Source organism: Stegostoma tigrinum, chromosome 26 (genome assembly GCF_030684315.1).
Source record: "Stegostoma tigrinum isolate sSteTig4 chromosome 26, sSteTig4.hap1, whole genome shotgun sequence".
NCBI lineage: Eukaryota > Metazoa > Chordata > Chondrichthyes > Orectolobiformes > Stegostomatidae > Stegostoma > Stegostoma tigrinum.
In genome coordinates this window covers 22,433,265-22,457,038 of record NC_081379.1, presented here as the reverse complement: position 1 = coordinate 22,457,038, position 23,774 = coordinate 22,433,265, and the positions used below count along the sequence as shown (strand labels likewise).

At 41.4% G+C, this 23,774-nt stretch overlaps 1 protein-coding gene across 4 annotated transcripts in view; it reads left to right on the top strand.

The window, feature by feature from the left end:
- LOC125464136 (rasGAP-activating-like protein 1) overlaps positions 1 to 23,774 on the top strand; it is a 250,170-nt gene that overhangs the window by 13,802 nt on the left and 212,594 nt on the right. For 3 of the 4 annotated variants that reach the window (XM_048556259.2, XM_048556258.2, XM_059655017.1), the window contains one exon: positions 7,526 to 7,639. In XM_048556259.2, coding sequence (XP_048412216.1) covers positions 7,526 to 7,639 — 114 coding nt within the window. Of the gene's footprint in view, positions 1 to 4,720; positions 4,778 to 7,525; positions 7,640 to 23,774 lie in introns of those variants that run through there. The other variant, XM_048556260.2, reaches the window with a different exon arrangement.

Sequence of the window (23,774 nt, the reverse complement as noted above, 5' to 3'; positions counted from 1 at the left end):
CAGGTTTCCTTTACCAATATGCAACCTTCATAGAAATGTATTGAAGATATTCCTTTTCCAAGATGGCAGAAGGATTTCCCAAAGATCTGTGGTAGGAGCTCTCTCAAGTTGGTTTTACGTTAGAACATTTGATGATTTATTGGCTGTATCAGAGATGTCTTCTGTGACATCATCAAGGCCAATTTATTCTGCATTTGAGATATCTTTGTGCCATGTTTGACACCATGTCAGCATGGTGGCACAGTGTTAGTACTGCTGTCTCACAGCACCAGGGACCAAGTTTCAATTCCAGCCTTGGGTGACTGAGTGGGGTTTGCACATTCTCCTAATGTCTGTGTGAGTTTTTACTGGGTGCTCTAGTTCCCTCCACAGTCCAATGATGTGCAGGTTAGGTGAAATGGCCATGCTAAATTGCCCTATAGAATCCAGGGATGAGAGATAATGGGAACTGCAGATGCTGGAGAATACAAGATAACAAAGTGTGAAGCTGGATGAACACAGCAGGCCAAGCAGCATCTCAGGAGCACAAAAACGGAGGCCCGAAACGTCAGCTTTTGTGCTCCTGAGAACCCAGGGATGTGCAGGTTAGGTGGCTTAGTTGTGGTAACAGGGTATGATGGGATGCTGTTCAGAGGGTCAGCATTAACTTGATGGGCCAAATGGTTTCTTTCTACATTTAAGAATTCTATGTCATCTGTTTTGTACTCTCTTTCTTTATCCAATAATTTGTATTGTTAATGAAAAGAATCAACAAAACTTCTAACTTTCACAAAAAAACTTTTAACCTTCATTTATACCTTTGATGTAATACTGTTTGGATTTACTGTTTGGGTTTATAAACTTTGATTTTCAATTTTGATTCCTGCTACCTATTTTTCTTTACCCAATTGATATTTTAAAAGCTTTTATATGAACATTTATCTTAACTTGATATTATTAATTTTCTCATTGATTAAGTAATTCAGCAATGTATTTCCTCCCTGTTAGAACTGTGCACCTCAGCTTAGTCCTTTTGGTGGAAACAAATCTATTCTATCCCTTCCCTCAAGGGATCAAAACTGCTTTGAATGTTTGGTAATTGGCCTGTTTTCTTGGGTGCTCAATTTGGATTCTTCCTTTTTAGATGTTAGTGGGCTTTCATTAGACTCACTTTTGACTTAAAGCTTCCTTCTCCTTTTACTACCTGGAAACAACTAATTTAAAACAATGTTCTAGTTGTTGCTGTAGAGGAATTCAGCTCCATGTTGTTTTTAGCTTCTAGCTAATCATAAAGTTGTGTTGATTTTTTGGGAAGAAAGAAATGTTTTTGAATTCTCTTAACTAGACGTTAGCAGACTTGGTATTGGGTCCTGATTGTTTCCTGATTTTCACTACTGCCATGATTTCTAGGCAGTGAATTCTGTAGCTGCTATTATCTTTTATTACGTGTTTTGATGCAACAATACGGGTTTAGGTTTGTCATAGCCTAAGGCTAAGGAAAAGGAAAAGTCAAGAATTGTCTTTGTATTTAGATTTCAAAGTAACACAATTTATTATGATGAGGAGATGCCACTGTTGGACAGGAGTGGACAAAGTTGGAAGCAACATGACTGTAGCTTGTAGTCCAACCGGTTTATTTAAAAGCACAAGCTTTTGGAGCACTGATCCTTTGTCAGGTGGAGTAGGATTAAGATGAACTTCACCTGATGAAGGAGCAGCACTCCAAATGCTTGTGATTTTAAATAAACCAGTCGCATTATACCTGCATTGTAGTTGTTAGTCTTCCTCCAATGTTCCTGCTGGTGAAGAGTGTTTTAACTCCACCCACACCATGACAATTATACTCAGTGATGTGCAGCTCCATGAAGTCACGGCAAGATTACTTCAGGGTCCTAGTATCCTTACAGAACACAAAGTGACATTGAGTCCTGATTTCGTTGAACAGCTTTATTAAATACTTTGTTAAAATCCATAAAGCCAACTGCAATTGGATTCTCTCATAATATCTCTGTAATTTCTCTTTTGATAAAAGCTTGTGCTCTTTTCTCAACTTGGTCACCCAAGTGACCAGCTCACTGTCAAGATTCTTTCAGTTAACAAGGAACAGATAAAATTTTGAATTTTGTCTAAATCCTACTTGAAAGATATGTTTCCTTGAACGAGATTGTTCTGAACTCAACAAAAGCTACCTGCAAATAGAAGCAGACCCAAGAACCTACCTCCTTTGCATTTAACTTCTTGTTGACTGGTTTCTGTTGTTTATCTCCCAAATAGTTGGTCACATGATCAGGTTTTGAGAAGGTGCTGATGGACTGTGTTTGAACGGATACATTCTCCTTGGTTAATAGTGGTTTTGTGATGTTGTTAGCCTTTTTAGAATTTTAACTATGAAGAAACAATGATATATATCCATCTTGCTGTGGTGTGTGACTTGAGAGGGGAATCTGGCTGCTCGTGTCCTTGGTGGCAGAGGTGTCAGCTTTTCGGGGGGGGGGGGTGCATTTTAAGTAAGCTTGGCAAGTTGGCGTGATGTATGGGCCACAGAACAGCCACACACCCCGGCGGGGCAAGGATGGGATTTGAGTTCTTTGGCAGTGGAACCAAGCAAGTGGACTGCTTTTGAAATGGTGTTGTTGAATCTCTTGAGCATTAATGTGGCTGCAAGCTTTCAGGTAAACATTGACTTCATGCAAAAAAAGTCAGGAAAAGAAACAATACTGAGAGTTGTCAATGGCAAAAACCTATTGATTGATTGGGAAGCGACTCGACAAAGAACGTTCTGTTTCTTCCCTGGTCTTGAAGCTATTGTGGAAAATGGCCAATTCAGTTCAATCTCCAGTTATTGGTGCCTTCATGATGTGGAAAGAGCAACATGGCTTGGTATGCAACATGGCTTGGTATTAGGTCCTGTTGAAGATAAGGGTAAGACAATAGTAGCTTTGCATGTTTGACATGTGAATTGCCTGCCAATTACATGACATGAATGGTAGCTGCTACTTCTCAACAAGAAGGTATATATTGACCAAATCCTGCAATAAGATGGCTTGGAGGATTTGTGCCTGCAGTTTGAAATGATAAATTCATCGATGAACAGCCCGCTCCTGACCTAAAGTAGCATGGAAGGTTACTGGTGAAGCAGCTGAAGATATTTGCATTTGTATACATATCTAATACAATAAAATAACATTTCTCAGAGGAGAGGTCAGGAATAGAAAACTTAGGAGAGTTGATCAAATGTGTGATCAAAAAGAGTAGATTTTGAGAAAGTGGGAAAATGGTAAGAAGCTGAAAGAAGGGATGGTAATGCCTTTTCCTCTGAGGACAGAGGACAGTGAATGGCACAGCAGCAATAAGCCAAGCTGTTCATAGCACATAGTGATCATGGCTGACACTGCCTTGCACGTAGAATGCCATTCTGTCCCTCTAGTCTCTGCTACATCAGCGCACCCCACACTTCACCGGTTGGTCGCTACATCCCATCTGAACGCCCTCTAAGTCCGTGCTCCCCTGCCCCCAGTGCCCACTGTTGACCCAGAGCTTGTCATTGTCCATTTGGGGAAGATTACCTGAATGAAAGTAATTGGACGAGTCCAAGTATAAGCTTTTATTTACAGAAAGAAATAGTGAACAAACAAAAGCAAAGTGACTGAAGCTTGCCCCGATGATTAAAAATAGTTTTCAGCATTATAGCTAACAAGTATTTTCCAGTCCACCGTTGCCCACAGCTCCCAGCTCTCTTCATTTGGAAATGGCTGTTAACAAGCTCCTATCTGGCTTGTAGTACAAAGTGTCCCGGTGATAGAGCCTTTCAGTGCTATGTTCAATGTTGGTGTGTGCTGCAGTGGAAGTCTGTGCTTCCTCAGTGGCCTGCCAATGAATCAGAGAGGTGCCATGGTGCGTGGTGGACTAGCAGATGCCAGATGCCAGTGTCTGTGGACGAAGGACTTTTGCAAAGGTTGCATGTGTATGATGCCTTGAGCTGCAGTTTGATTGAATTTGCTCATTGACAGCAAGCAGCAAGCTGAATCTGCCAGAGCCTCACTCTGGATTCCTTGGTGTGTAGTGTATTTGGTGGGTTTGTTAAGGGAATAATTTGAATATTAATGAGGAGAGTTGCGTCGTGAACAAAATACTTAACAAGCCATAATCCCCCTTAACTGACAACTCAACATGCTGCTTCTGAAAAGCATGAAGGTTGGCTGGGGATACTTCCAATGTTGAGATGGCCCTTGCCAGACTTCTGGTCCAATTCTGCCACAAATGTCACAATAATCTTTGTCACTCAGACCCCTTTAAGATTGTGTCCATGAGTTCTCATTTCATGTGTTGTTGGTGGGGTACCACTGGAGATTGGCAGAGGCAAGAATCTGATGGAGTTTAAGGTAGGGAAGAAATCAAGGAAAAGGGATCTTGAAATTGTATAGGATGGAGGTGAGGTGGCCTTTGAGGAGAACTGTGGAGAATTGAGTACTATGTCTGAGTAAGGAAAATACAGGCAAGCGTTTCAGCAGTGGGAAGAGTGAGCCAAGGGTAGAAGTGTTGCTGAGGTAGAATGGAGTGATACCTGTGACAATTGGGGTTGGGATTTTAGATTCCATGTAGGATGAGACAGGGCAATAAGGCTGTACTTCACCTGATTTACCCTGAATAAAGGGCTAGAAAGAATGAGTTAATGACTCAGTAAATGTTTTTTTGGACTTGAGTGTGACAGCTTCAGTTTTTCTGCTGTACATGTGGAGAAAGGGCTGACTCATCCACAGTTTGGGATCAGTATGGAAAAGATTTTGATGCAAATAAGGTAGATAACCAGTTGTTCTGTTAAATATGTTTTAATTGTGATAATGCAGCATCTTTAAAAGACCACTCTTAACTCAGTGAAGCCAATATTTGGTATTCTAATCACCTCTCTGACTTGAAGCTTTATAAACTGATTGTTGCATAATATTCCATTTTCAAAATTCAACTCGTGTCCTCAGTACACAGTCCATAGCAGACTGAATTCCTTGTTTTATTGCCTAGGTTCTTTTTTTTTCTGTCATCATCATTCATTTATTCACTTTGTCAATTGTGCAGCTAATATATGTTTCCAGATAGTCTTAAAACGCTGTGAAATAGGCTAGTTTCTGTGTTGCTTCATCTCACCATCTCCATGGTGACACTGTCTGTATCTTTCCCACTTTTTCGGTTTCTTCCTTCGATGGATTTTGGCATTGCCTCGTTCACCTTCATGTTTCTGTATTCAAAATATTCAGTCTGTCAAAATGCTTCTAATCTGATAATCAGATATTATGAATTTATTTGTCTTTACTAAGAATGGCTTTGGTGCCTCCCCCTACCCCCAGTTGAAACTGTTGACTTATTGTTTCAGCCATTAATCCAATTGCATTTGACGTCAGATTTGTCGTCCTTTGAACTTTGCTATAATTGTGCATCTACATTTCAGCAGCTTATTTGAGTTATTGAGGTCTTCTTTTCACACTTAGGTCTTGTGTCTTACTAATTGTCATTTTCAGAGCTTTTATTAATCAGAGTACATCTTGCACATGTAAAACCACAAAGCATTCACTATGTATTTTGTTTGCAGATCCAGGTGAGTCAGAGCAAAGCTACTATTATCTTGCACCTTCAAATTCAAACAGACACACAAAATGTATGAGGAGATTGTGTTCTTATAAATTTAGGCAGGATTTGAGGTTACTTCTGGATTCGTGATTTACTTTCCACTCCTTATCCGTGCTCCTTTGACGATCTGTGTAACTGGTGTAACAGAGCCACTTGTTGGTCTAATTGAAATGAATTGTCCGTTTGGAGAGTTTTCAGACTTATGACCATGTGTAATCTGATGATATTGAATCAATGTTTTTTGCTGCTCCAGTGATGTGTGCGTAAACTCCATGCTGCTTCACATCCATTACTTTGTAACATGTTCTGAAGTACTTTTTCACACAAGTAATTAATAAATTGTATGGTTTACTGGGTAACACAGTGAGGTGAAAAACTGTGAAGAACAAGATTTGCTTATGGGTTGGCCTTTAAGTCCTTCCACATTCATATTTTGCAGCCTCATTATTACCATCAGAAAACTTCCATGACTCTGGGATACTGATATCTCTTCTACTTCAGCTATTTTGCCCCCTCTCCAATCTTTATTTCTTTCTCTTTATTTTTTTGTTGCATGCTTGATTCAATGTTGAGATCTTTCATTCTAGTTTGCCTTCTCAATCCTTGCTCTGTTTATTTGTTCATTCTCTAATGTAATTGATAAAGGAGACATAGGGCAAGTTGAGTTTACTGCTCCAAGAAGAAAAATCAGTTCCAAAATGACCATATTAAAACAAAGCCACAAAACACTCCACTCAGCCTGAAAAGAGGTGCAGATTGAACTTGCACTCCTATTAGCCTTCCAGTGATTCAGATACAGTGGGCCCGGAGGCACATGTAGGCCAAGGCAGGCAAGTACAGCAGATTTCCTTTTCAAAAGGACACTATTGATGGATCTTTACAACAATTGCTAACACATTGATGACCGTTACTGAGCCTAGTTTTTGGACGAATAATTTATTTAAAGTTTTAACTATGGAGAAACAATGATGTATATCCATCTTGCTGTGTTTTTCGACTTCAGAGGGAATCTGGCTGCTTGTGACAAAACAAATAAATTATTTATTATTGAAAAAAGCAAAACAAACAAAATAAATTCATTTCGTGAATTGAAACTCCATCAGGTGCCGTGTTGAACGCATCTCTTTAGAGCATGAGCCTTGGTCTCTTGATTATTGGTCAAGTGAATGTACCTTGAAGTCACAGTTTCCCCCTAAATGCTGGCAGGTGTCCTACAACAGCAAAATTTCAACAATGCTAGACCCCCTTTCTCTGAACTGTATACAAACATCCATCAAACAGAATGAAGTACAGTAACTGATTGTGAAGACTAAAGTTCCTAACAGCAATGAAGTAGAAATATAGCTAAACTTTTATGGCATTGGTTAGGGAAGAATGTTGCACAAAATCCAGAAAAATTGCCTCTTGATTTTCAAACAATGCCACAGGCTGTTTAATGCCCTGTGTTGATAGTCAGAGATGGTTTTGGTTTAATGGCTCATCCAAAGGATACAGCCTTCTCTCAGTGTGGAGCTGGATGAACGCAGCAGGCCAAGCAGCATCTTAGGAGAACAAAAGCTGACGTTTCGAGCCTACACCCTTCATCAGAAAAGGGTCTGATGAAGGGTCTAGGCCTGAAACATCAGCTTTTGTGCTCCTAAGATGCTGCTTGGCCTGCTGTGTCATCCAGCTCCACACTTTATTATCTTGGATTCTCCAGCATTTGCAGTTCCCATTGTCTCTGAGCCTTCTCTCAGTGTTACGCAAACACATGCCAGATTATGTGACTGTAGCTGAGGTCTGGAATTAAGCCCACAATTTCCTGTCCTGGAAAAGAGAGTCCTGTCTATGTATTCAGCTGATTCATAAACCTGGGATTGAATTGATAGAGATTGTGATCCATTGTTTGCAATATGTTGATGATGATTGTTGTTTGAATATTTAGAACTGCTACCATATGGAGGAACCTCAATCCATTCTGGGGTGAAGAATATACTCTCCACTTACCCATGGGTTTCCACAACCTCTCATTTTATGTAATGGATGAAGACACCATTGGGTAAGTCAGTTAATGTTTCTTTAATGCCGGTATTTAGATTAATTAAAAAGACCTTTTATTAAAATGTTATAAGGTTACCAGAAAAGATACAAGTGTTATTGAGTTTCTGGAAAAGCCTAGAAGTTGCTATTGATATGTCATTTGGGTTTGAATTCGAAGTTAATAAAAGTTTTAGTGAGAGTGGACTCCCTCATGTTTACTCACAGATTTAGCGTGCACTAAAATAGTGGCAGTATCTGCTGAATGAGCACAATGAAACAAAAGGCTGATTCTCGCTCAGCAGCACCATGTTAGAGCTGGAGCATTATGGGAAGATGGTGTTGGGGAGACCCAGTTTAGAGCCTGAGACCTGAATTTTCCCAGGCCTGCAGCGGTGCAGTTGGAGACAGGCTGAAATCCTTATTCTGACCCAATCTGTTCCTACCGGTGACTGCTTTGGCCAAGAACTTGGTTTCCATGGCAGTTACTGCAGTAGCAGTTTTGTCCCTGATAAGATGCCATTAAGGAGCAGAATGAGGAGTCCAGCAAGATCTTCCAGGTAATGGACAAGCCCCTATCGAGGCTGGAGGCAGCTTGAAAGTGGCTCCCTGGCATCAGGCAGGAAACATTTCACTGAAAGGAACAAATCTATTTCCTGATCAATTCTCAATTTCATCCATTGTTATAATTATCTGGGAACAGACAAATATTCAAGTAGGCTGTTGCAGTGTAACCTCGAAAAGCTGGAAGCCACGTTCATTGCTGCTCTGTCCAAACTTGCACCAGATTTGTTTTTGCAGACCATCCTGTTGGATCTCCCACATCCCTTCTTCACTTTAATTGTTCTATTAAATTGGATTCGATTCCTGAAAGTGACTTCTTAGTTCATCACCCATGTTGGCTGTCTGGAATTGAGGCTGATATCGGGATTGTGACCTAACTGGGAAACATCAGCTCCAAGGGTAGCAAGAGTCACTATAAGGAAGGAAGAAGAGCCGCACAATCTTTGAGCCATTAATGGTTTCTTAATAAGTGCCAGATACACTCAGCTTGAGAGGAATTGAATACAGACACGTTATATGAAAGTAACTTTTTCTTTACTCTTTTCTGGGACGTGTGTGCTACTAGAAGGCCAGTGTTTGTTGCCCATCATTAATTGATCCTGAAATAAGTGATTTGCTAGGTCAATTCAGAGGGCAACTAAAAATCAATCACATTGCTATGGATCTAGAGACACATGTTGGCCAGACCACATGAGGTTAGCAAATTCCCGTCCTCAAAGGATACAAGTGATTTATTGTTGTTGGTACTCCCTCAGAATTGAGTAAGATTTCATGCATCTTCAGGCATGGATGAGCCCAATCGTCAATCTGCAAGCTTTTTCTCAGGGGGCGAATGTTGGTGGGTGGGGAAATGGAATTCCCAACTTTGGTTTGTCATTCTTCTCCTCCTTCTGCTATTGCTGTTCCACCTCACAATCCGTAAGACAGAAAAGCAGAGTAGGCCATTCAGCCCATTCAGTCTGCTGCACAATTCAGTAGATCACGGTTGACCTGATAATCCTCAGCTCCACTTGCCTGCCTTTTCCCCACAACTTTTGATTCCCTTACTGATTATGAATTTGTCTACCTCAGCCTTGAATCAAGTCACTGAACCTTGAAGAGGCTTGTGCCTTGTTGTACTGGAGGTGCTACGCCCAGTAGTCAGCAGCTTTCTCGTCTCAGTCTGTGGTGACATTGCCTTGGTGTTTCAGGAAGACATTGAGAAATCCTAATACCTTTTGCTCTGGCTGCCTTTTGAGCATTGGCCATTGGAGAGCTGGGGGAAGAGAAGCTGCTAAGGGAGACAGCTTTCAGGCCTCTGGATGCGATGGTCTGTCCATCAGAGTTGGGTCTTCTGGAGCTGGCAGACACAGCTTCATGGAGGACCCTCATGTTGGTCTCCAGGTTTCGACACATGCTCTGCTAGTGGAAGCTCTGAAGGATCTTATGTGGCATTGGTAGCTGGTCCAGGTTTCATTGCAGTGGAGGAGGATGGTCAACACAACAGCCTGATTTACTAGAAAGTTTTTGACTTCCAGAGGTTGCTACTGTTAAAGACATATTGTCACAGCTTGAAGAAGGCAACACTGACATGATTGACTCAGTGCTGAACTTTTTCATCCATTGGGAGAGGTGGCTATGAGAAATGGGAAGAGCACCTCATACTCCAGAGCCACCTATCAAAGTAGATCAAACAGGAGATGCTTAGTTGGTGCGGGGTAGTTAAGTCAAGGGCCCTTGTCTGGCTGGTGTTTAAGGCCAGGCCATGCATTGTATACAAGGTATTGAAAGTGTTGGACATCCTTTGCATGTTTTGTGTGAAGTGAGCCATCATGTAGCAGTCATCTGCAAACTGCAGGTCATGGATGTTCATGGTGGTGAGGTTTGTTTTTCTCCAGAAGCAATCAATGTAGAAGAGCTTCCCATCTGGGTAACACTGGATGCTGACATTAGGTGATGGATTATCTCAGATGAGGTAGATGACTATGCTCAGGTTGATGGTGAACAAGATCAGAGTGATGACTCCAGTCTAGAAAGTGGAAAAAGTAATGAAAAAACTCAGTTCAATCAAAGCTCATGCTTTCTTGCGTTAGCCTTTTCAGTTACCCTGACGCCATTTACTAAGATGAAGGGATTACAACATGATTGTTTCTGCTGAAGTGTGAGATACTTCCATCCAATCTGTTGGCTTAATTAAGTTAATGCATTAGTTGAATGCGATGATGTTCATGTTTTGAAGTTTTTATTCAACAATTTAGTGCATGTCAGGTAATGGGTGGAGGGTGAGCACCACTCCACACTTTTGGAATTAATGACCACTAGCATAAAGCTAATGTGACAGCAGGTTCTAGATTGAAATTCTGTGTAAAGTGAATTATTGTGAGAAATTCCTGCATTCTGAGAGTTGTGTAGAAAATGCCACAATGTATCTTTCCTTGATGTCTAATATGTATTTAAAACACAGACAGGAGCCATTTGGCCCATCAAGTCCATGATCACTCTCTAGTACAGCAAGCTAATCAATCTCATGTCAAACTGACCCTGAAACTGAATTTTGAAAGGTGTGTTGTTTGTGTTTGTGGAAGAATTGGAAACAAAGTATACATTTGTATTTCCAATTGAATAGAATCTCTGTTCTACATGGTATCAGACATAGTTTGAATTAGGCTAATTGTTTCATGCATATAGATTAAACACTACGTATACAAAGGGTGCACATTAGAATCCAGTGAATATCAGTATTGACAGTAATTAATTTGTTCTAATAAGTATTAATTCCAAATATTGACATCACTGTCAGACATTTCTTTTGTTAAGTGTGAGTCTTAAGCTGTGCTTATTCAGTTGTGTTGTTTCTGCTCATATGTAACATTTTCTTGGAATTGCTATCTTTGGCTGGAACCCTACTATTAACTTGTTCTGTCAGGAAATTTGATCTAATAATAGTAGAGATAAGCTGTCCTTTCTGTTGAACTTATTATTATCATCTTCTGTGTGCCAACAGAACAGAGGAATTAGAGATTTCTTTGGAGGACAGCACTGCACCCCAAAACGACCAGCTTTCTGAATCTTTGCCAGTAGCACCTTAATGTGTTGGCAAGAAAACAAAGCTTAGGAACAAGTTCATTTGCCTTTAACAAATAAAGAAGTAGCCCATTTGTCTCTTCAAGCCTGCTCTGCCATTCAGTAAGATTGTGGTTTCATTCCACTTTCTTCCCTGGCTGTCATAACCCTTGACTCCCAAATAGATTAAAAATATCTAATTGATTCAGGATGATGGCCATGGAAGACAATTCCAAGACTATTGACCTCCTGCGTGGACAAATTGCTCCACATCTCTGTGTTAAATGGATAGGTTTGATTAGATCACCTCTCATCCTTTTGAAGTCTCAGTGAGGTTACATTGAAGCTGCACAACCTCTTCTTGTAGAATAGTTCCTTCATCATAGGAATTAGTCTGGTGAACCTTCTCTGAACTGCTTCCAATGCAAGTACATGTATCTCTTCTTAAGTACCCTAGTTTCAGCCTCTTCAAATTCCTGTACATTTGTATCAAGACTTATCTATTTTTATACTCCGTACTGTCGTCAAGGCTTCCTCACAAGTGCTAAATTATGTTACCATGGCAACGATGTCTCATTTATAGTCTGCTACAAGGTTGGAGCTCATAATCTTCATTTTAAGTTTGTTAACACGACAATAGAAATTTGTGTTCTGTAAATATCTTGATGTAGTACCAGTTGTTAAGCCAAATTAATTGTATGCATTGGATAAACAATTTGCATTTTCATTAAGTGATTGATGCTAAAAAGGGCAGGACCGATAAATGGGTTAGATGGGTAGCTTGTGGTTCCAAATAGTGCCAACAGCATGGATTTGATTGCGTTCTGGCTGAAATAGACTTGGGACCTGCCTCCTTTAGTGTGCCCCTGAGAGTGAAAGGCATTGGCAAACTATCACTGAGTCAAACTATAAAACCATTGCTCAGGATGAAACATCAACATGCAGTGAGCCATAGCTGTGCTTTGAGGAAGAGTACACAGGAACAAACGGTTGTTGCCATGTATTTGTAACAGTAGGTAAGGGGGCTGTTTGGCCCATTGAACATATGATAGTTCTCTGTCGATCAATCCAGACGGTCATGTTCCCCTGTAAACGTGTAAGTTTATTTCCCTTGAGTGCCTATCCAGTATCCTTTTTGAAATCATTGATTATCACCTCTTCCATCACACAGCAAGTTTTAGATCATTACCACTTGCTGCATAATAAATTTTATTCCTCACATTTCCCTGGCAACTCTTGCTCAACACCTTAACCCCCTTAGACCCTTTACCATGGACTACTTAGAATAGCTTTGCTTTGTCTGCCTTATTTCAGTCAATTAGAGGCTCGTATGCCTCTATTAGGTGTTCTTTGCTTCAAAGTGAATCACCCCAGGTTTTCCAACTTAACCTTGTAGCCTTGTGGAAGGAATGTGATGTGAGGAAATATGAGTTTATGCTCTTTGACAGGAAGAATAGAAGAGCTGAACATTATTTAAATGCGGAAAGAATGCAGAGAGTTGCAGCACAGGTGAATTTTGGTGTCCATGTATCATTAAAACCTAGCATCCAAGTTCAGCAGGCAATAGGGAAGGCAAATGGAATGATGGCCCTTATTTCAAATGGAATGGAATCTGTAAATAGGGAGATCTTGCTGAAACTATGCAAAGTACTATTCAGACCTGGAATACTGTGAACATTTTTGTCTCCTTATCCAAGGAAAGATATACAGGCATTGGAGGCAGTCCAGAGAATGTTCATTAGGTTGATACGAGGTGTGGAGGGATTTTCTTATGAGGAGAGTTTGATTATGTAGTGTTTGTACTCATTGGAATTGAGAAAAATGAAAGGAGACCTTATTGAAGATTTGTAAATATAGAATTCTTAGGGCTCATTGTCAGGGTAAATGCTCAGAGGTTGGTCCTCCTGTGGGAGAATTTAGGACCAGAGGGCATAATTTCAAAATAATTTTTCCCACATATTTCATCATTGCCCAAGTTGCTGAGAATCCTGTAAGATTCTGCTCTGGAATTTCCAGAAACTAGACATTTATCTCTTGGACAGAAAACTTCTTGTTCCACCACTGGGAATATTCCAATTCCAGCATTCCTGGCTACTTTCAAGAGGCTGATCAGAAAATCTGCTGTTTCTCTTTGTTCCTGTTATTGAGTTTCAAGTGGATGCTCTTTTTCTGCAAGAATTATTCCAATGTAAGACAAATAGATTTTTAAAACTTTGCTCACTCAATCTTTGAAATCTTCAGTGTTCCTGCCCATGATGGCTATGAGGACCTGTGGCACACAAGCACTCTTTGTGATTTAAAACCTGCCTAATATCAACATTAATGATCAGTGCAGAGTATCCTCCAAAGACAGCATGCGTGAAAGAGTTAATTCCATAAAAAATAGAAAATTCTGAAATCCACAACGGCCTCAACCCAGAGGCCCCTGGATTTGTGCCTATATCTGTATTGAGTAATTATACAGTAAACTTTGCCAGAAATGTTAACTGTGTTCACGTTGTGATACAGTACTGATTAGACTGAGCAGATATTTTACTTAATGTAAGAGGGAGTCAGCTTTGTATTAATTAGAAGCTGATCAACAAGCATGGATACTTCCTAGAGTTCAGTGTGATGTGCATATGTATTTTACTGCAGAGCCATCCGAGTGAAGAGGTAGAAAACAAATGATGATATGGAGTGATAGAGGTGTCAGGATGTTCAAAAAATTAATGTACCTGAGAATCAATGCAATGCTAATGTGCTTTGTAATCATATTCCCTAGGTAGAGAAAGCTGCAGTAAATTTAGATCCAGAAGGGTTGGACAAGTTTCAGAGCTTGGCTGTGATTATTTACTTTGAAAGGCAGAACTATCTTCAGGCCGTGGCACTTTAATGTTTAAGAGCTGTTGGATTTACTAGTTATCTAGTATTATTATTTCCTGGATGGAGAAAGCAGATATCCAAATGCTAGTATTAGTCAACCTGGAACAGCACTTTATTGTTGCTTGATTTCTGATGATTAATCATGATTCGTAGTAGGAGAGATCGATTAGATGGATACAATGGAATACTATATTGAGCAGACAAGCCAAATAAATGCTCATCAGTATTTCATGTAATGGTGGCATTGCTGAAAATTAGGGATTTGTTGCTGATTCCTAATTGCTGTTGAGAAGTTAGTGGTGAGCTGCTTTCATGAATTACTTGAGACCATTTGGTCTAGGCATCCCTGGATGAGTCATTACAGTGGGAGTTCCAGGAATTTGATTACATTACAGTGAGGGAACAGTAATACAGGTCCAAGTCACAATAATGTGTGATTTGGAGGGCAACTTGCAGGAGGTGGTACTCCCGTGTGTCTGCTGCCCTTGCCCTTATAGATGACAGATAATACAGGTTTAGAAGGTGCTATGTCCGGAGGTTTGGTGAATTGCTGCAGTGCATCTTGTGAGTAGTACACTTTGTTACCACATTGGTAGAGGGGTCGGGGCTGGGTGAATGTTTAAGGTGCTGATGGGCTGGGTTCCAGGTCTGCCTTCTCCTGCTTGATGTTGACCTTATTGAGCACTGCTGCCACCACATTCAGCAAGGCACTTGGAAAGTGCTTCATCACACTCCTGACTTGTGCCTTGTAGGTGATGGGCTAACTTTGAGAAAAATTATTCACCAGAGAATCTCTGACTTGCTTGTGTATCCATGGTGTTTATATGGCTGGTCCAATTCAGGTTCTAATCATTGGTATCCCCCACGAAGTTGAAACTGACGAATTCCCACACCTCCTCCTTCACCCCTATCCCAGGCCCCAAAATGACTTTCCACAATAAGCAGAGGTTCACCTGCACATCTGCCAATGTGGTATACTGCATCCACTGTACCCAGTGTGGCTCCCTCTACATTGGGGAAACCAAGCGGAGGCTTGGGGACCGCTTTGCAGAACACCTCCGCTCAGTTCGCAACAAACAACTGCACCTCCCAGTCGCAAACCATTTCCACTCCCCCTCCCATTCATTAGATGACATGTCCATCATGGGCCTCCTGCACTGCCACAATGATGCCACCCAAAGGTTGCAGGAACAGCAACTCATATTCCGCTTGGGAACCTTGCACCCCAATGGTATCAATGTGGACTTCACCAGCTTCAAAATCTCCCCTTCCCCCACCGCATCCCAAAACCAGCCCAGTTCGTCCCCTCCCCCCACTGCACCACACAACCAGCCCAGCTCTTCCCCTCCACCCACCGCATCCCAAAACCAGTCCAACCTGTCTCTGCCTCCCTAACCTGTTCTTCCTCCCTAACCTATTCTTCCTCTCACCAATCCCTTCCTCCCACCCCAAGCCGCACCTCCATTTCCTACCTACTAACCTCATCCCACCTCCTTGACCTGTCCGTCTTCCCTGGACTGACCTATCCCCTCCCTACCTCCCCACCTATACTCTCCTATCCACCTATCTTCTTTTCTCTCCATCTTCGGTCCGCCTCCCCCTCTCTCCCTATTTATTCCAGAACCCCCACCTCATCCCCCTCTCTGATGAAGGGTCTAGGCCCGAAACATCAGCTTTTGTGCTCCTGCGATGCTGCTGGGCCTGCTGTGTTCATCCAGCTTCACACTTTGTTTTGGGATGCAGTGGAGGAAGGGGAGATTTTGAAGCTTGTGAAGTTCACATTGGTACCATTGGGCTACAGGGTTCCCAAGCGGAATTTGAGTTGCTGTTCCTGCAACCTATGGGTGGCATCATTGTGGCACTGCAGGACTTCACAAGCTTCAAAATCTCCCCTTTTCCCACTGCATTTCAAAACCAGCCCAGCTCGTCCTCTCCCCCCACTGCATCCGAAAACCAGCCCAGCTTGTCCCCGCCTCCCTAACCTGTTCTTCCTCTCATCTATCCCCTCCTCCCACCTCAAGCCGCACCTCCATTTCCTACCTATTAACCTCATCCCGTCTCCTTGACCTGTCTGTCCTCCTTGGACTGACCTATCCCCTCCCTATCTCCCCACCCATGCTCTCCTCTCCACCTATCTTCTTTTCTCTTCATCTTTGGTATGCTTCCCCCTGTCTCCCTATTTATTTCAGAGCCCTCTCCCCATCCCCCTCTCTGATTAAGGGTCTAGGCCCGAAATGTCAGCTTTTGTGCTCCTGAGATGCTGCTTGGCCGGCTGGGTTCATCCAGCTTCACACTTTGTTAGCTGATGTTATTTAGTGTTTTCTCCCTTCAACTTTCCTTTATTTCTCTTTTAAATCTGCCATAATTACCTTTCTTCTCAAAAGAATATTCTTGACCTCACGGTTATATCAACTACAGCCCTATCTCCAACTACCTTTTCTTCTCCAAAGTCCTAAAATGTGTTGTCAACAGGCAAATTTCTGCCATCTTTCTCAGAGCTCCATGTCTAAATCCTTCCAACCAGGCTTCCACATTTTTTATTAAAGTCACAAGTGGTATCCTGTATGACGGTGACAAAGATAAAATACTCCTCCTTTTACTTCTCAAACTAACTGTAGCCTTTCATAGGGTTGACCACATTATCTTCCTCCAACATCTCTCTGCTGTCATCCGATTGGATGGGACTGCTCTCGCCTTACTCCATTGCTATCAAATTAATCAAAGCCATGAAATTGCTTGCAGTAGTTTATCTTCTTGCTCCTGTGCCATTACTATTTGTGTCGCCCAAAGATCATTCCTTGGTATTCTCCTATTTCTCAACTACATGCCGACCCTTGACAACATTGTCAGAAAGCAGGGCATTCATTTTCACTTGTACACCGATGAAGCCTGGCTCTACTTCACACTACCTCTCTTAATTCTTCAGTTGTAAACTATCAGGCTGAATATCTGACATTCTGAACTGGATACGTAAAAATTTTCCTCTTTTTCAATATTGGGAAGCCATTTTTTTCAATCTCTGTTCCAAATCTAATCCCTGGCTACCATTTGTCTCACTCTCTCCCAGCAGCTCTAAGACTAAACTAGGCAGTTTGTAATCTTAATGCCATTCTTGATCCTGAGATGAGCTTTCAACTACATACTTGTACCATTTCTCAGACTCCCTATTTCCATCCCTGTATCATTGCCTGATCGCTCCTGCCTCAGCGCATCTTGTGTGAAATCCAAATTCTTGTCTTGTTACCTTTAGATTTGACTATTTCAATGTGTTCCTGGCTGAGATCCCACATTCTACCTCCTGTCAGCTTGAGGTTACCTAGACCTCTGTTGCACGCTGTGTTCTAAATCAAGCCAGTTCACCTATTAACCCTGTGCTCACTGACCTACACTAGCTCCTGGTCATGGTATTAGAATTCTTGTCCTTGAACTGAAATCTCTCCATGCCTTAGCTCTCCCTCTCTCTATAACCTCCTCTTGTTCCACAACCTTTTGGGGTATCTGCTATCACCTAATTTTGGCTTCTTAAATGTCCTTGATTTAATTCCTCCACTTTTGTTTAACATGTCTTAAGCTATCTGGACCCTTAGCTCTGGAATTCCTTTCCTAAACCTCTTGATTCTTCCTCTCACCTTTCTCCTTTAAGTTTCGCCTTAAGGCCTATCTCGTTTACTAAGCTTTGTCCATCTTACCTAATTTCTGGCTGTATGACTCCATGTCTTATTTTGTTTTTTACTGCTTACGTGTAACATGTTGAGATATTTTATTACATTAAAGTGCTGTACAATTATTAGCTGTTGCTTTGTAAAATGCCCATTTATCACCTGTAGCACTTAGCCCTCAGCTTTTCTGCTGTGGTGGATTTACCATTGCCTCAATTTATAGCATTCATATATTAAAAGTAACGGTGAACCATAAATTAACCTTGATTTACCCAAGCTGAGTTTATTTTATATCTAGTGTGTCTACTTCTTGAATTACCTTGGACTACAGGAGATCTAATAGCAGTTCTCTTTTCTCTGATATTTGTTAGAAGTATACAGGTTCAGAGAATGACTGCTGGGAAGGGAAGTGGAATTTATGTGGACACTTGTGCTGAAAACTGTGCGTGGACTGCGGAAGATGAGTTTTCAAAAAATTGTAATGGTGTTCATGTTAATTTGCCTTATAGATTCAAAGTATTATTTAATGCATCAGGTGTAGTGGTGTAACATCAAACTATCTCTGCATGATAATGTTTTAAAAAAATCATTTTCAGTTATTTGAACTTTTGAACATTTAGCACTCAGTTAAAGCATTAGTTTTAAGTAGAAAATATAATAAGGCCTGTCCTGGTAGGCTGGGATCTATCACTTACAAATGCTGACAAAACTTCAGAGTTGACAGTTTTCTCATTATTAGAAATTAAATGATCAGCTCTTCCTGACCCCTGATCTTTACATTCTGATCTCCTTGGTGACTATTTTCATTTTAATTGCAGATGTCACGATTTGTGTAGTGTCTAATGCTAACACTGAGTTAGCCATCAGTGACAGCAGGTGTGTTGTGTGGGTGTGTGAAAGGGGATGATTGGAGAGATGTTTGTGTGTGAAGCGTATTGGCCTCACTTCACATTTTATCCTTATAAATGTAGGAAGTAATCTGAGCATGGAGTAATGAAAAGATAATGGTCTGTCCTGATAAAAAACAGGCACAATCAGAGTTAGATTTTAAGTTTAAAGTAAAAACTAGAGCCTTCATGATTGCGTTAATATCCAGTTACAGTAGAGTTTGCATTTTGACTTGTGTGCTGTATTTTCCACCATTGATTCTGCTTTGCTGTAAGCAATCATAACTTCCCCTTTCTAAGCTAAATAATGTATTCCAGACTGATCAGCTGTGATAAGATCTTCATGCGCTCTTCACTAGTTCTAGTCATGAACAAATTAGAACAGTAACTGCAAAGGCAAATTGGCTGATATATTTCCAAAGTACAGCAGTGACTATACTTCAAAAGGATCTCATCGGCTGAAATATGTTTTGGGATGCTCTGCAGTTGTGAAAAATGCACTATAAATGCAGATTTCTATTTCCAACTCTTGACAGCTTGTTACTGGCATTCTGTTTTCATCTCAGTTGAAGCTAACTCACTCCCCCAGATTTACTTTCTTAATTGTTCATGAAAACAACTCTCCCCTCTCTCTCTTTCTCCTCCTGTTGATTTAGCTTGGTATTCTTCCTCTTTTCCGAACTGCAGGTACTATCCTTCAACTAAGCAACAACCCCATCCTGCCGCCACCCCTCTACTCCAGGAACCTGTTTGAGCAGGTACTCTTTTTCCTCTCCAGTTATGTTAATGCTCTCCTTCATGCTCAGTTCCTGGTTTCTGGTCTGCCATCCTAAGGCATTATTCTGCCCAGATCTTCTGATGGCCAGGTAGTTGCAACTGAAGTGTAGGTGGCAGCTGTGCATGGGGATCTTGTGGATTTCTTGTTGTAGCAGACTCTGAAGAAATTGCCTGGGAATTTGAAGATTCTGCTAAACAATACCTGCACACCTGGAACTCTCTGAAAATAGCCATTTACCTCAGAGAATTCAGAGGGTTTGCTACATAGCTAAATAACTATCTGCTCAGAGAAAGCTAGACTATTAAATATTATTAAAGACTCCTGAGTTTAACTCCAGAGCCCCACACAGCCCCAATTATCCCACCTGTAGATCCCTTATAGCCCTCAGATTCTGACCTGACAGGCTGTTTTACCCTGGCACCCAACAAACCTCCCCACCATGACCAGGGCTGACAACTGCTTACATCTGGATTTGACAGACCTGGAATACAAACCCCACCCCCTTTCCAGACCCAGCTTTCCCATCACCCGTTCTGGACCTTAGTCTCCCTTCCCCACTGCTGGGCCCAAACTGCTGTGGCTCAGTGGTTAGCACTGCTGCCTCATAGCGCCAGGGACCTGGGTTCAATTCCAGCCTCTGGAGACTTGTCTGTGTTGAGTTTGTACATTCTGTCTGCGTCTGTGTGGGTTTCTGCCAGTGCTGTGGTTTCCACTCACTGTCCAAAGATGTGCAAGTTAAGTGGATTGGCTATGCTTAAAAATTACCCCATGGTGTCCAGAGATCTGTAGCCTAGGTGGGTTGGTCATGGTAAAAATGCAGGCTTATGAGGGTGGGTTTGGGTGTGATGCTCTTTGGAGAGTTGGCGATGGGCTGAATGGCCTCTTTCTGTACTATTGGGATTATATGATGAGAAATCCACCTACTAATGATCCACTGGGAGAAAAATAAATCCATTTTAAAAAGGAGATCTCTTACCCTTAGCTGGTGTTCCCTCATTCTACTCTCTCCCAAAGAGGAAACATCCTCCTGGAATCCACCTAATCAAGTCCCTTCAGAATCTCATGTTTTGGTAAGATCACCTGTTTTAGTCCAAAACTCCCTGCTTGCAGTAGCTGAGAACTAACCTTTCGCAATTCATGTACCAGGATAACCAGACCCCTTTGACCACTCAGTTCTGCAAAGTCCCCTTATTTAAATTGAATATTGCTTTATATTATATGCAAAGTTCACATTTTCCCACATTATACCCAACATGCCATCTTTTATTGCCCATTTACGTAACCTGACTATATCCCTTTGCAAGGTTTCTGCCTCCTCTTTTTAATGTACTTTCCTTCTAATCTTGGTGTCTGTCAGATTTAGCCACCATACACTCAGTTCCTTCATCAGAATTGTTGACATTGCTTATAAATAGTTGAGAACTCAGCACAAATTCCTGTGGCACTATTATTTACAGCTTGCCAACCCAAAAGAAACTCATATTTCCATAACCTGCCTCCTGTTAGCTAACCAACCCTTTATCCATGCTAACATGTTTTCTCCACACCATGTCCTCTTACCTTGTGTAGTAATCTTTGATGTGGCACTTTATAAATGACTCTTGAAAACTCAAATATCCCACGTCCATAGCTTCCCCTTTAATCATTTTACTTGTTACTTCCTCAAATAAATTAATTAAACATGATTTTCCCTGCACAAAGCCATGTTGTCTCTGCTTGATCACATTATAAATTTAATGAATTCTAGTGGTTTACCTATTAGGCTACCTAGCCTGGCATTTCCTGCTTTCTGATTCCATTTTTTCTTCATAAAGGGGAATAGGAATAATGCTCGGGGTGGAGGTGAGATGATTTTTGCCTGTGAACAGGACTGTACCTTCGAAATGCAATGGCTATAAATATTAGTTTGCAGGTTAAAGCTTGAAGTAGTGTGTGGCCTCAAAATGGATACTGGTTAGCACAGCTTGATCACTGCAGATTGGATAGAATTACATAGAATTATAACACAAGAGAAAAGGAGGCTGTTTGACTATACAGCGTTTTCTCCTTGCAGGATACAACTAATCTTCTTTTGAAGGCATCTATTAAATCTATCTTCATGACCTTATGACAAAGTGCACTCCGATCACAAACCACTCATTGAGTAATCTGTACCTGCTTCTTATTCACCCTTAAACCTTTGCATCATTTCCCTTTACTTATTCCATCAAAATCCTTCCCAGCTCTATCAAATCTCTTCTTGGTCTTTTCCACTCTCAGGAGAACAACCCACTTTTAACCATCTATCCACATAGCTGGAATACCTCATTCCTTGAATCACTTTAATAAAGCATCCTCTCCAAAGCCTTCACATTCTTCCTGAAGTGTAATACTCAGAATTGAGCACAATACGATGGAACTGATAACAAAGTGTGAAGCTGGATGAACACAGCAGGCCAAGCAGCATCTTAAGATGCTACTTGGCCTGCTGTGTTCATCCAGCTTCACACTTTGTTATCTTGGATTCTCCAGCATCTGCAGTTCCCATTATCTCTGATCACGACGGAACTGATATTTTATCTACATTTAGCGTGATGTTTTAGATCCAGGCCTCCACTTATAAAGTGCAAGATCCCATGAGCTTTGTTAACCTGTTCTGCCGTCTTCAAAGCTTGAAGTTGTGTGTGTAACAGCAATGTCGAGATTGAGTAATTCAAACAAGGTGACATCTTGCACTTTGTCTGAAGATTTTTGAACAGACTAGTTGTAGTTCCTGCCGGAAAATCTCTACTGAACAATGTTACACAGAAGTTTCTAGATAGCCCACGTTGGTAGCAAGCACAAAACCACCCAGTGTTAAAGTGAATGGGTGCAAAAAGTGGCCTGAAAGGGCTGTTTGAAAATTTGTTTGTTGTTTTTATGGCTGATGACACGGGATGCTTAGGACCCCACAAGGAGACTTTAGCCTTTCCTACAGAAACCACGGCTCCCCCATGGAACAAGTGAGCATGATAGGTGGTAACAAGGTGTGGAGCTGGATGAACACAGCAAGCCAAGCAGCATCTTAGGAACTAGATGCTGCTTGGCCTGCTGTGTTCATCCAGCTGTACACCTTGTTATCTCGGATTCTCCAGCATCTGCAGTTCCCATTATCTCTGATTGCATGATAGGTGATATCTGGTTATACAAATATAGGCCCTGTTCCACTAAATTCCATTCACAATGAATGGAAATTTACTGATAGCATTCACATAAGGCCTGGCAGTGTCTCTTTTTCTCTCTGCTATGTGGGAATAGCAGAGAGAAAACTGAGAAAGGAATTCTGAGAAAGGAATTCCCAATAACGTCACAGCAGAATTATTACGTAATTCAGAAACTTAGTTGCAGTTCTGTTTAGATTTGGATAATATGTGACTTTTGGAGAATGGTTGTTGTACTGAAACAAGCAAACTCATTGGCTTGCTGCTTCTGTACACCCAGTATAACAGGCATGTGATTTATACATTGGATTGGACGGTAATCTGGTGAAATATTGGAATAAATGTTTCACTGTTGAATCAGTTTCATCTGGAGTTACAAAGCCCAGATTTAGATCACATCACTCTTCACACTTAAAGTTCCTAGCAATTTTGGGTCACTAATTTGAGCTTACTTCTTGCAGAGGGACAGTCATTTAGGGCAAGATTATTAATGATTTGACTTTCAGGCTCTTCAGCAAATATTTTCTAAGAAAATCTATTCGATTTGAGACAGCCGCTTCAGCAATGAAGAATTCTCGACACAGGAAACGAGAACAGGCCAAAATTAACCCCTTCATGGAACCAACTGAAGCACAACTGTAATTCAAATTCAAACCCAGACATCTCATTGCTTTGAGAGAACTATGTTATAAGTTCATTTGTCTGGAGCGTAACACTGACCAATTGCTGATTTGCAATAAAATTTATCTTCCCTCCCCCAACCGCATCCCAAAACCAGTCCAGCTTGTGTCCACCTCCCTTATCTGTCCTTCCTCCCACCTATCCCCTCCTCCCACCTGAAGCCCCACCCCCATCTCCGACCTACTAGCATCATCCCGCCCCCTTGACCAGTCCGTCCTCCCTGGACTGACCTATCCCCTCCCTAACTCCTCACCTTTACTGGCTCCATCCCCACCTCTTTGACCTATCTGACTCCCCTCCACCTATCTTCTATCTGCCTCCCCCTCTCTCCCTACTTATTTCAGAAACCGTTTCCCCACTCCCTTTTCTGAAGAAGGGTCTAGGCCCAAAATGTCAGCCTTCCTGCTCCTCTGATGCTGCTGGGCCTGCTGTGTTCATCCAGCTCTACACCTTGTTATCTCAGATTCTCCAGCATCTGCAGTTCCTACTATGTACTGAAATG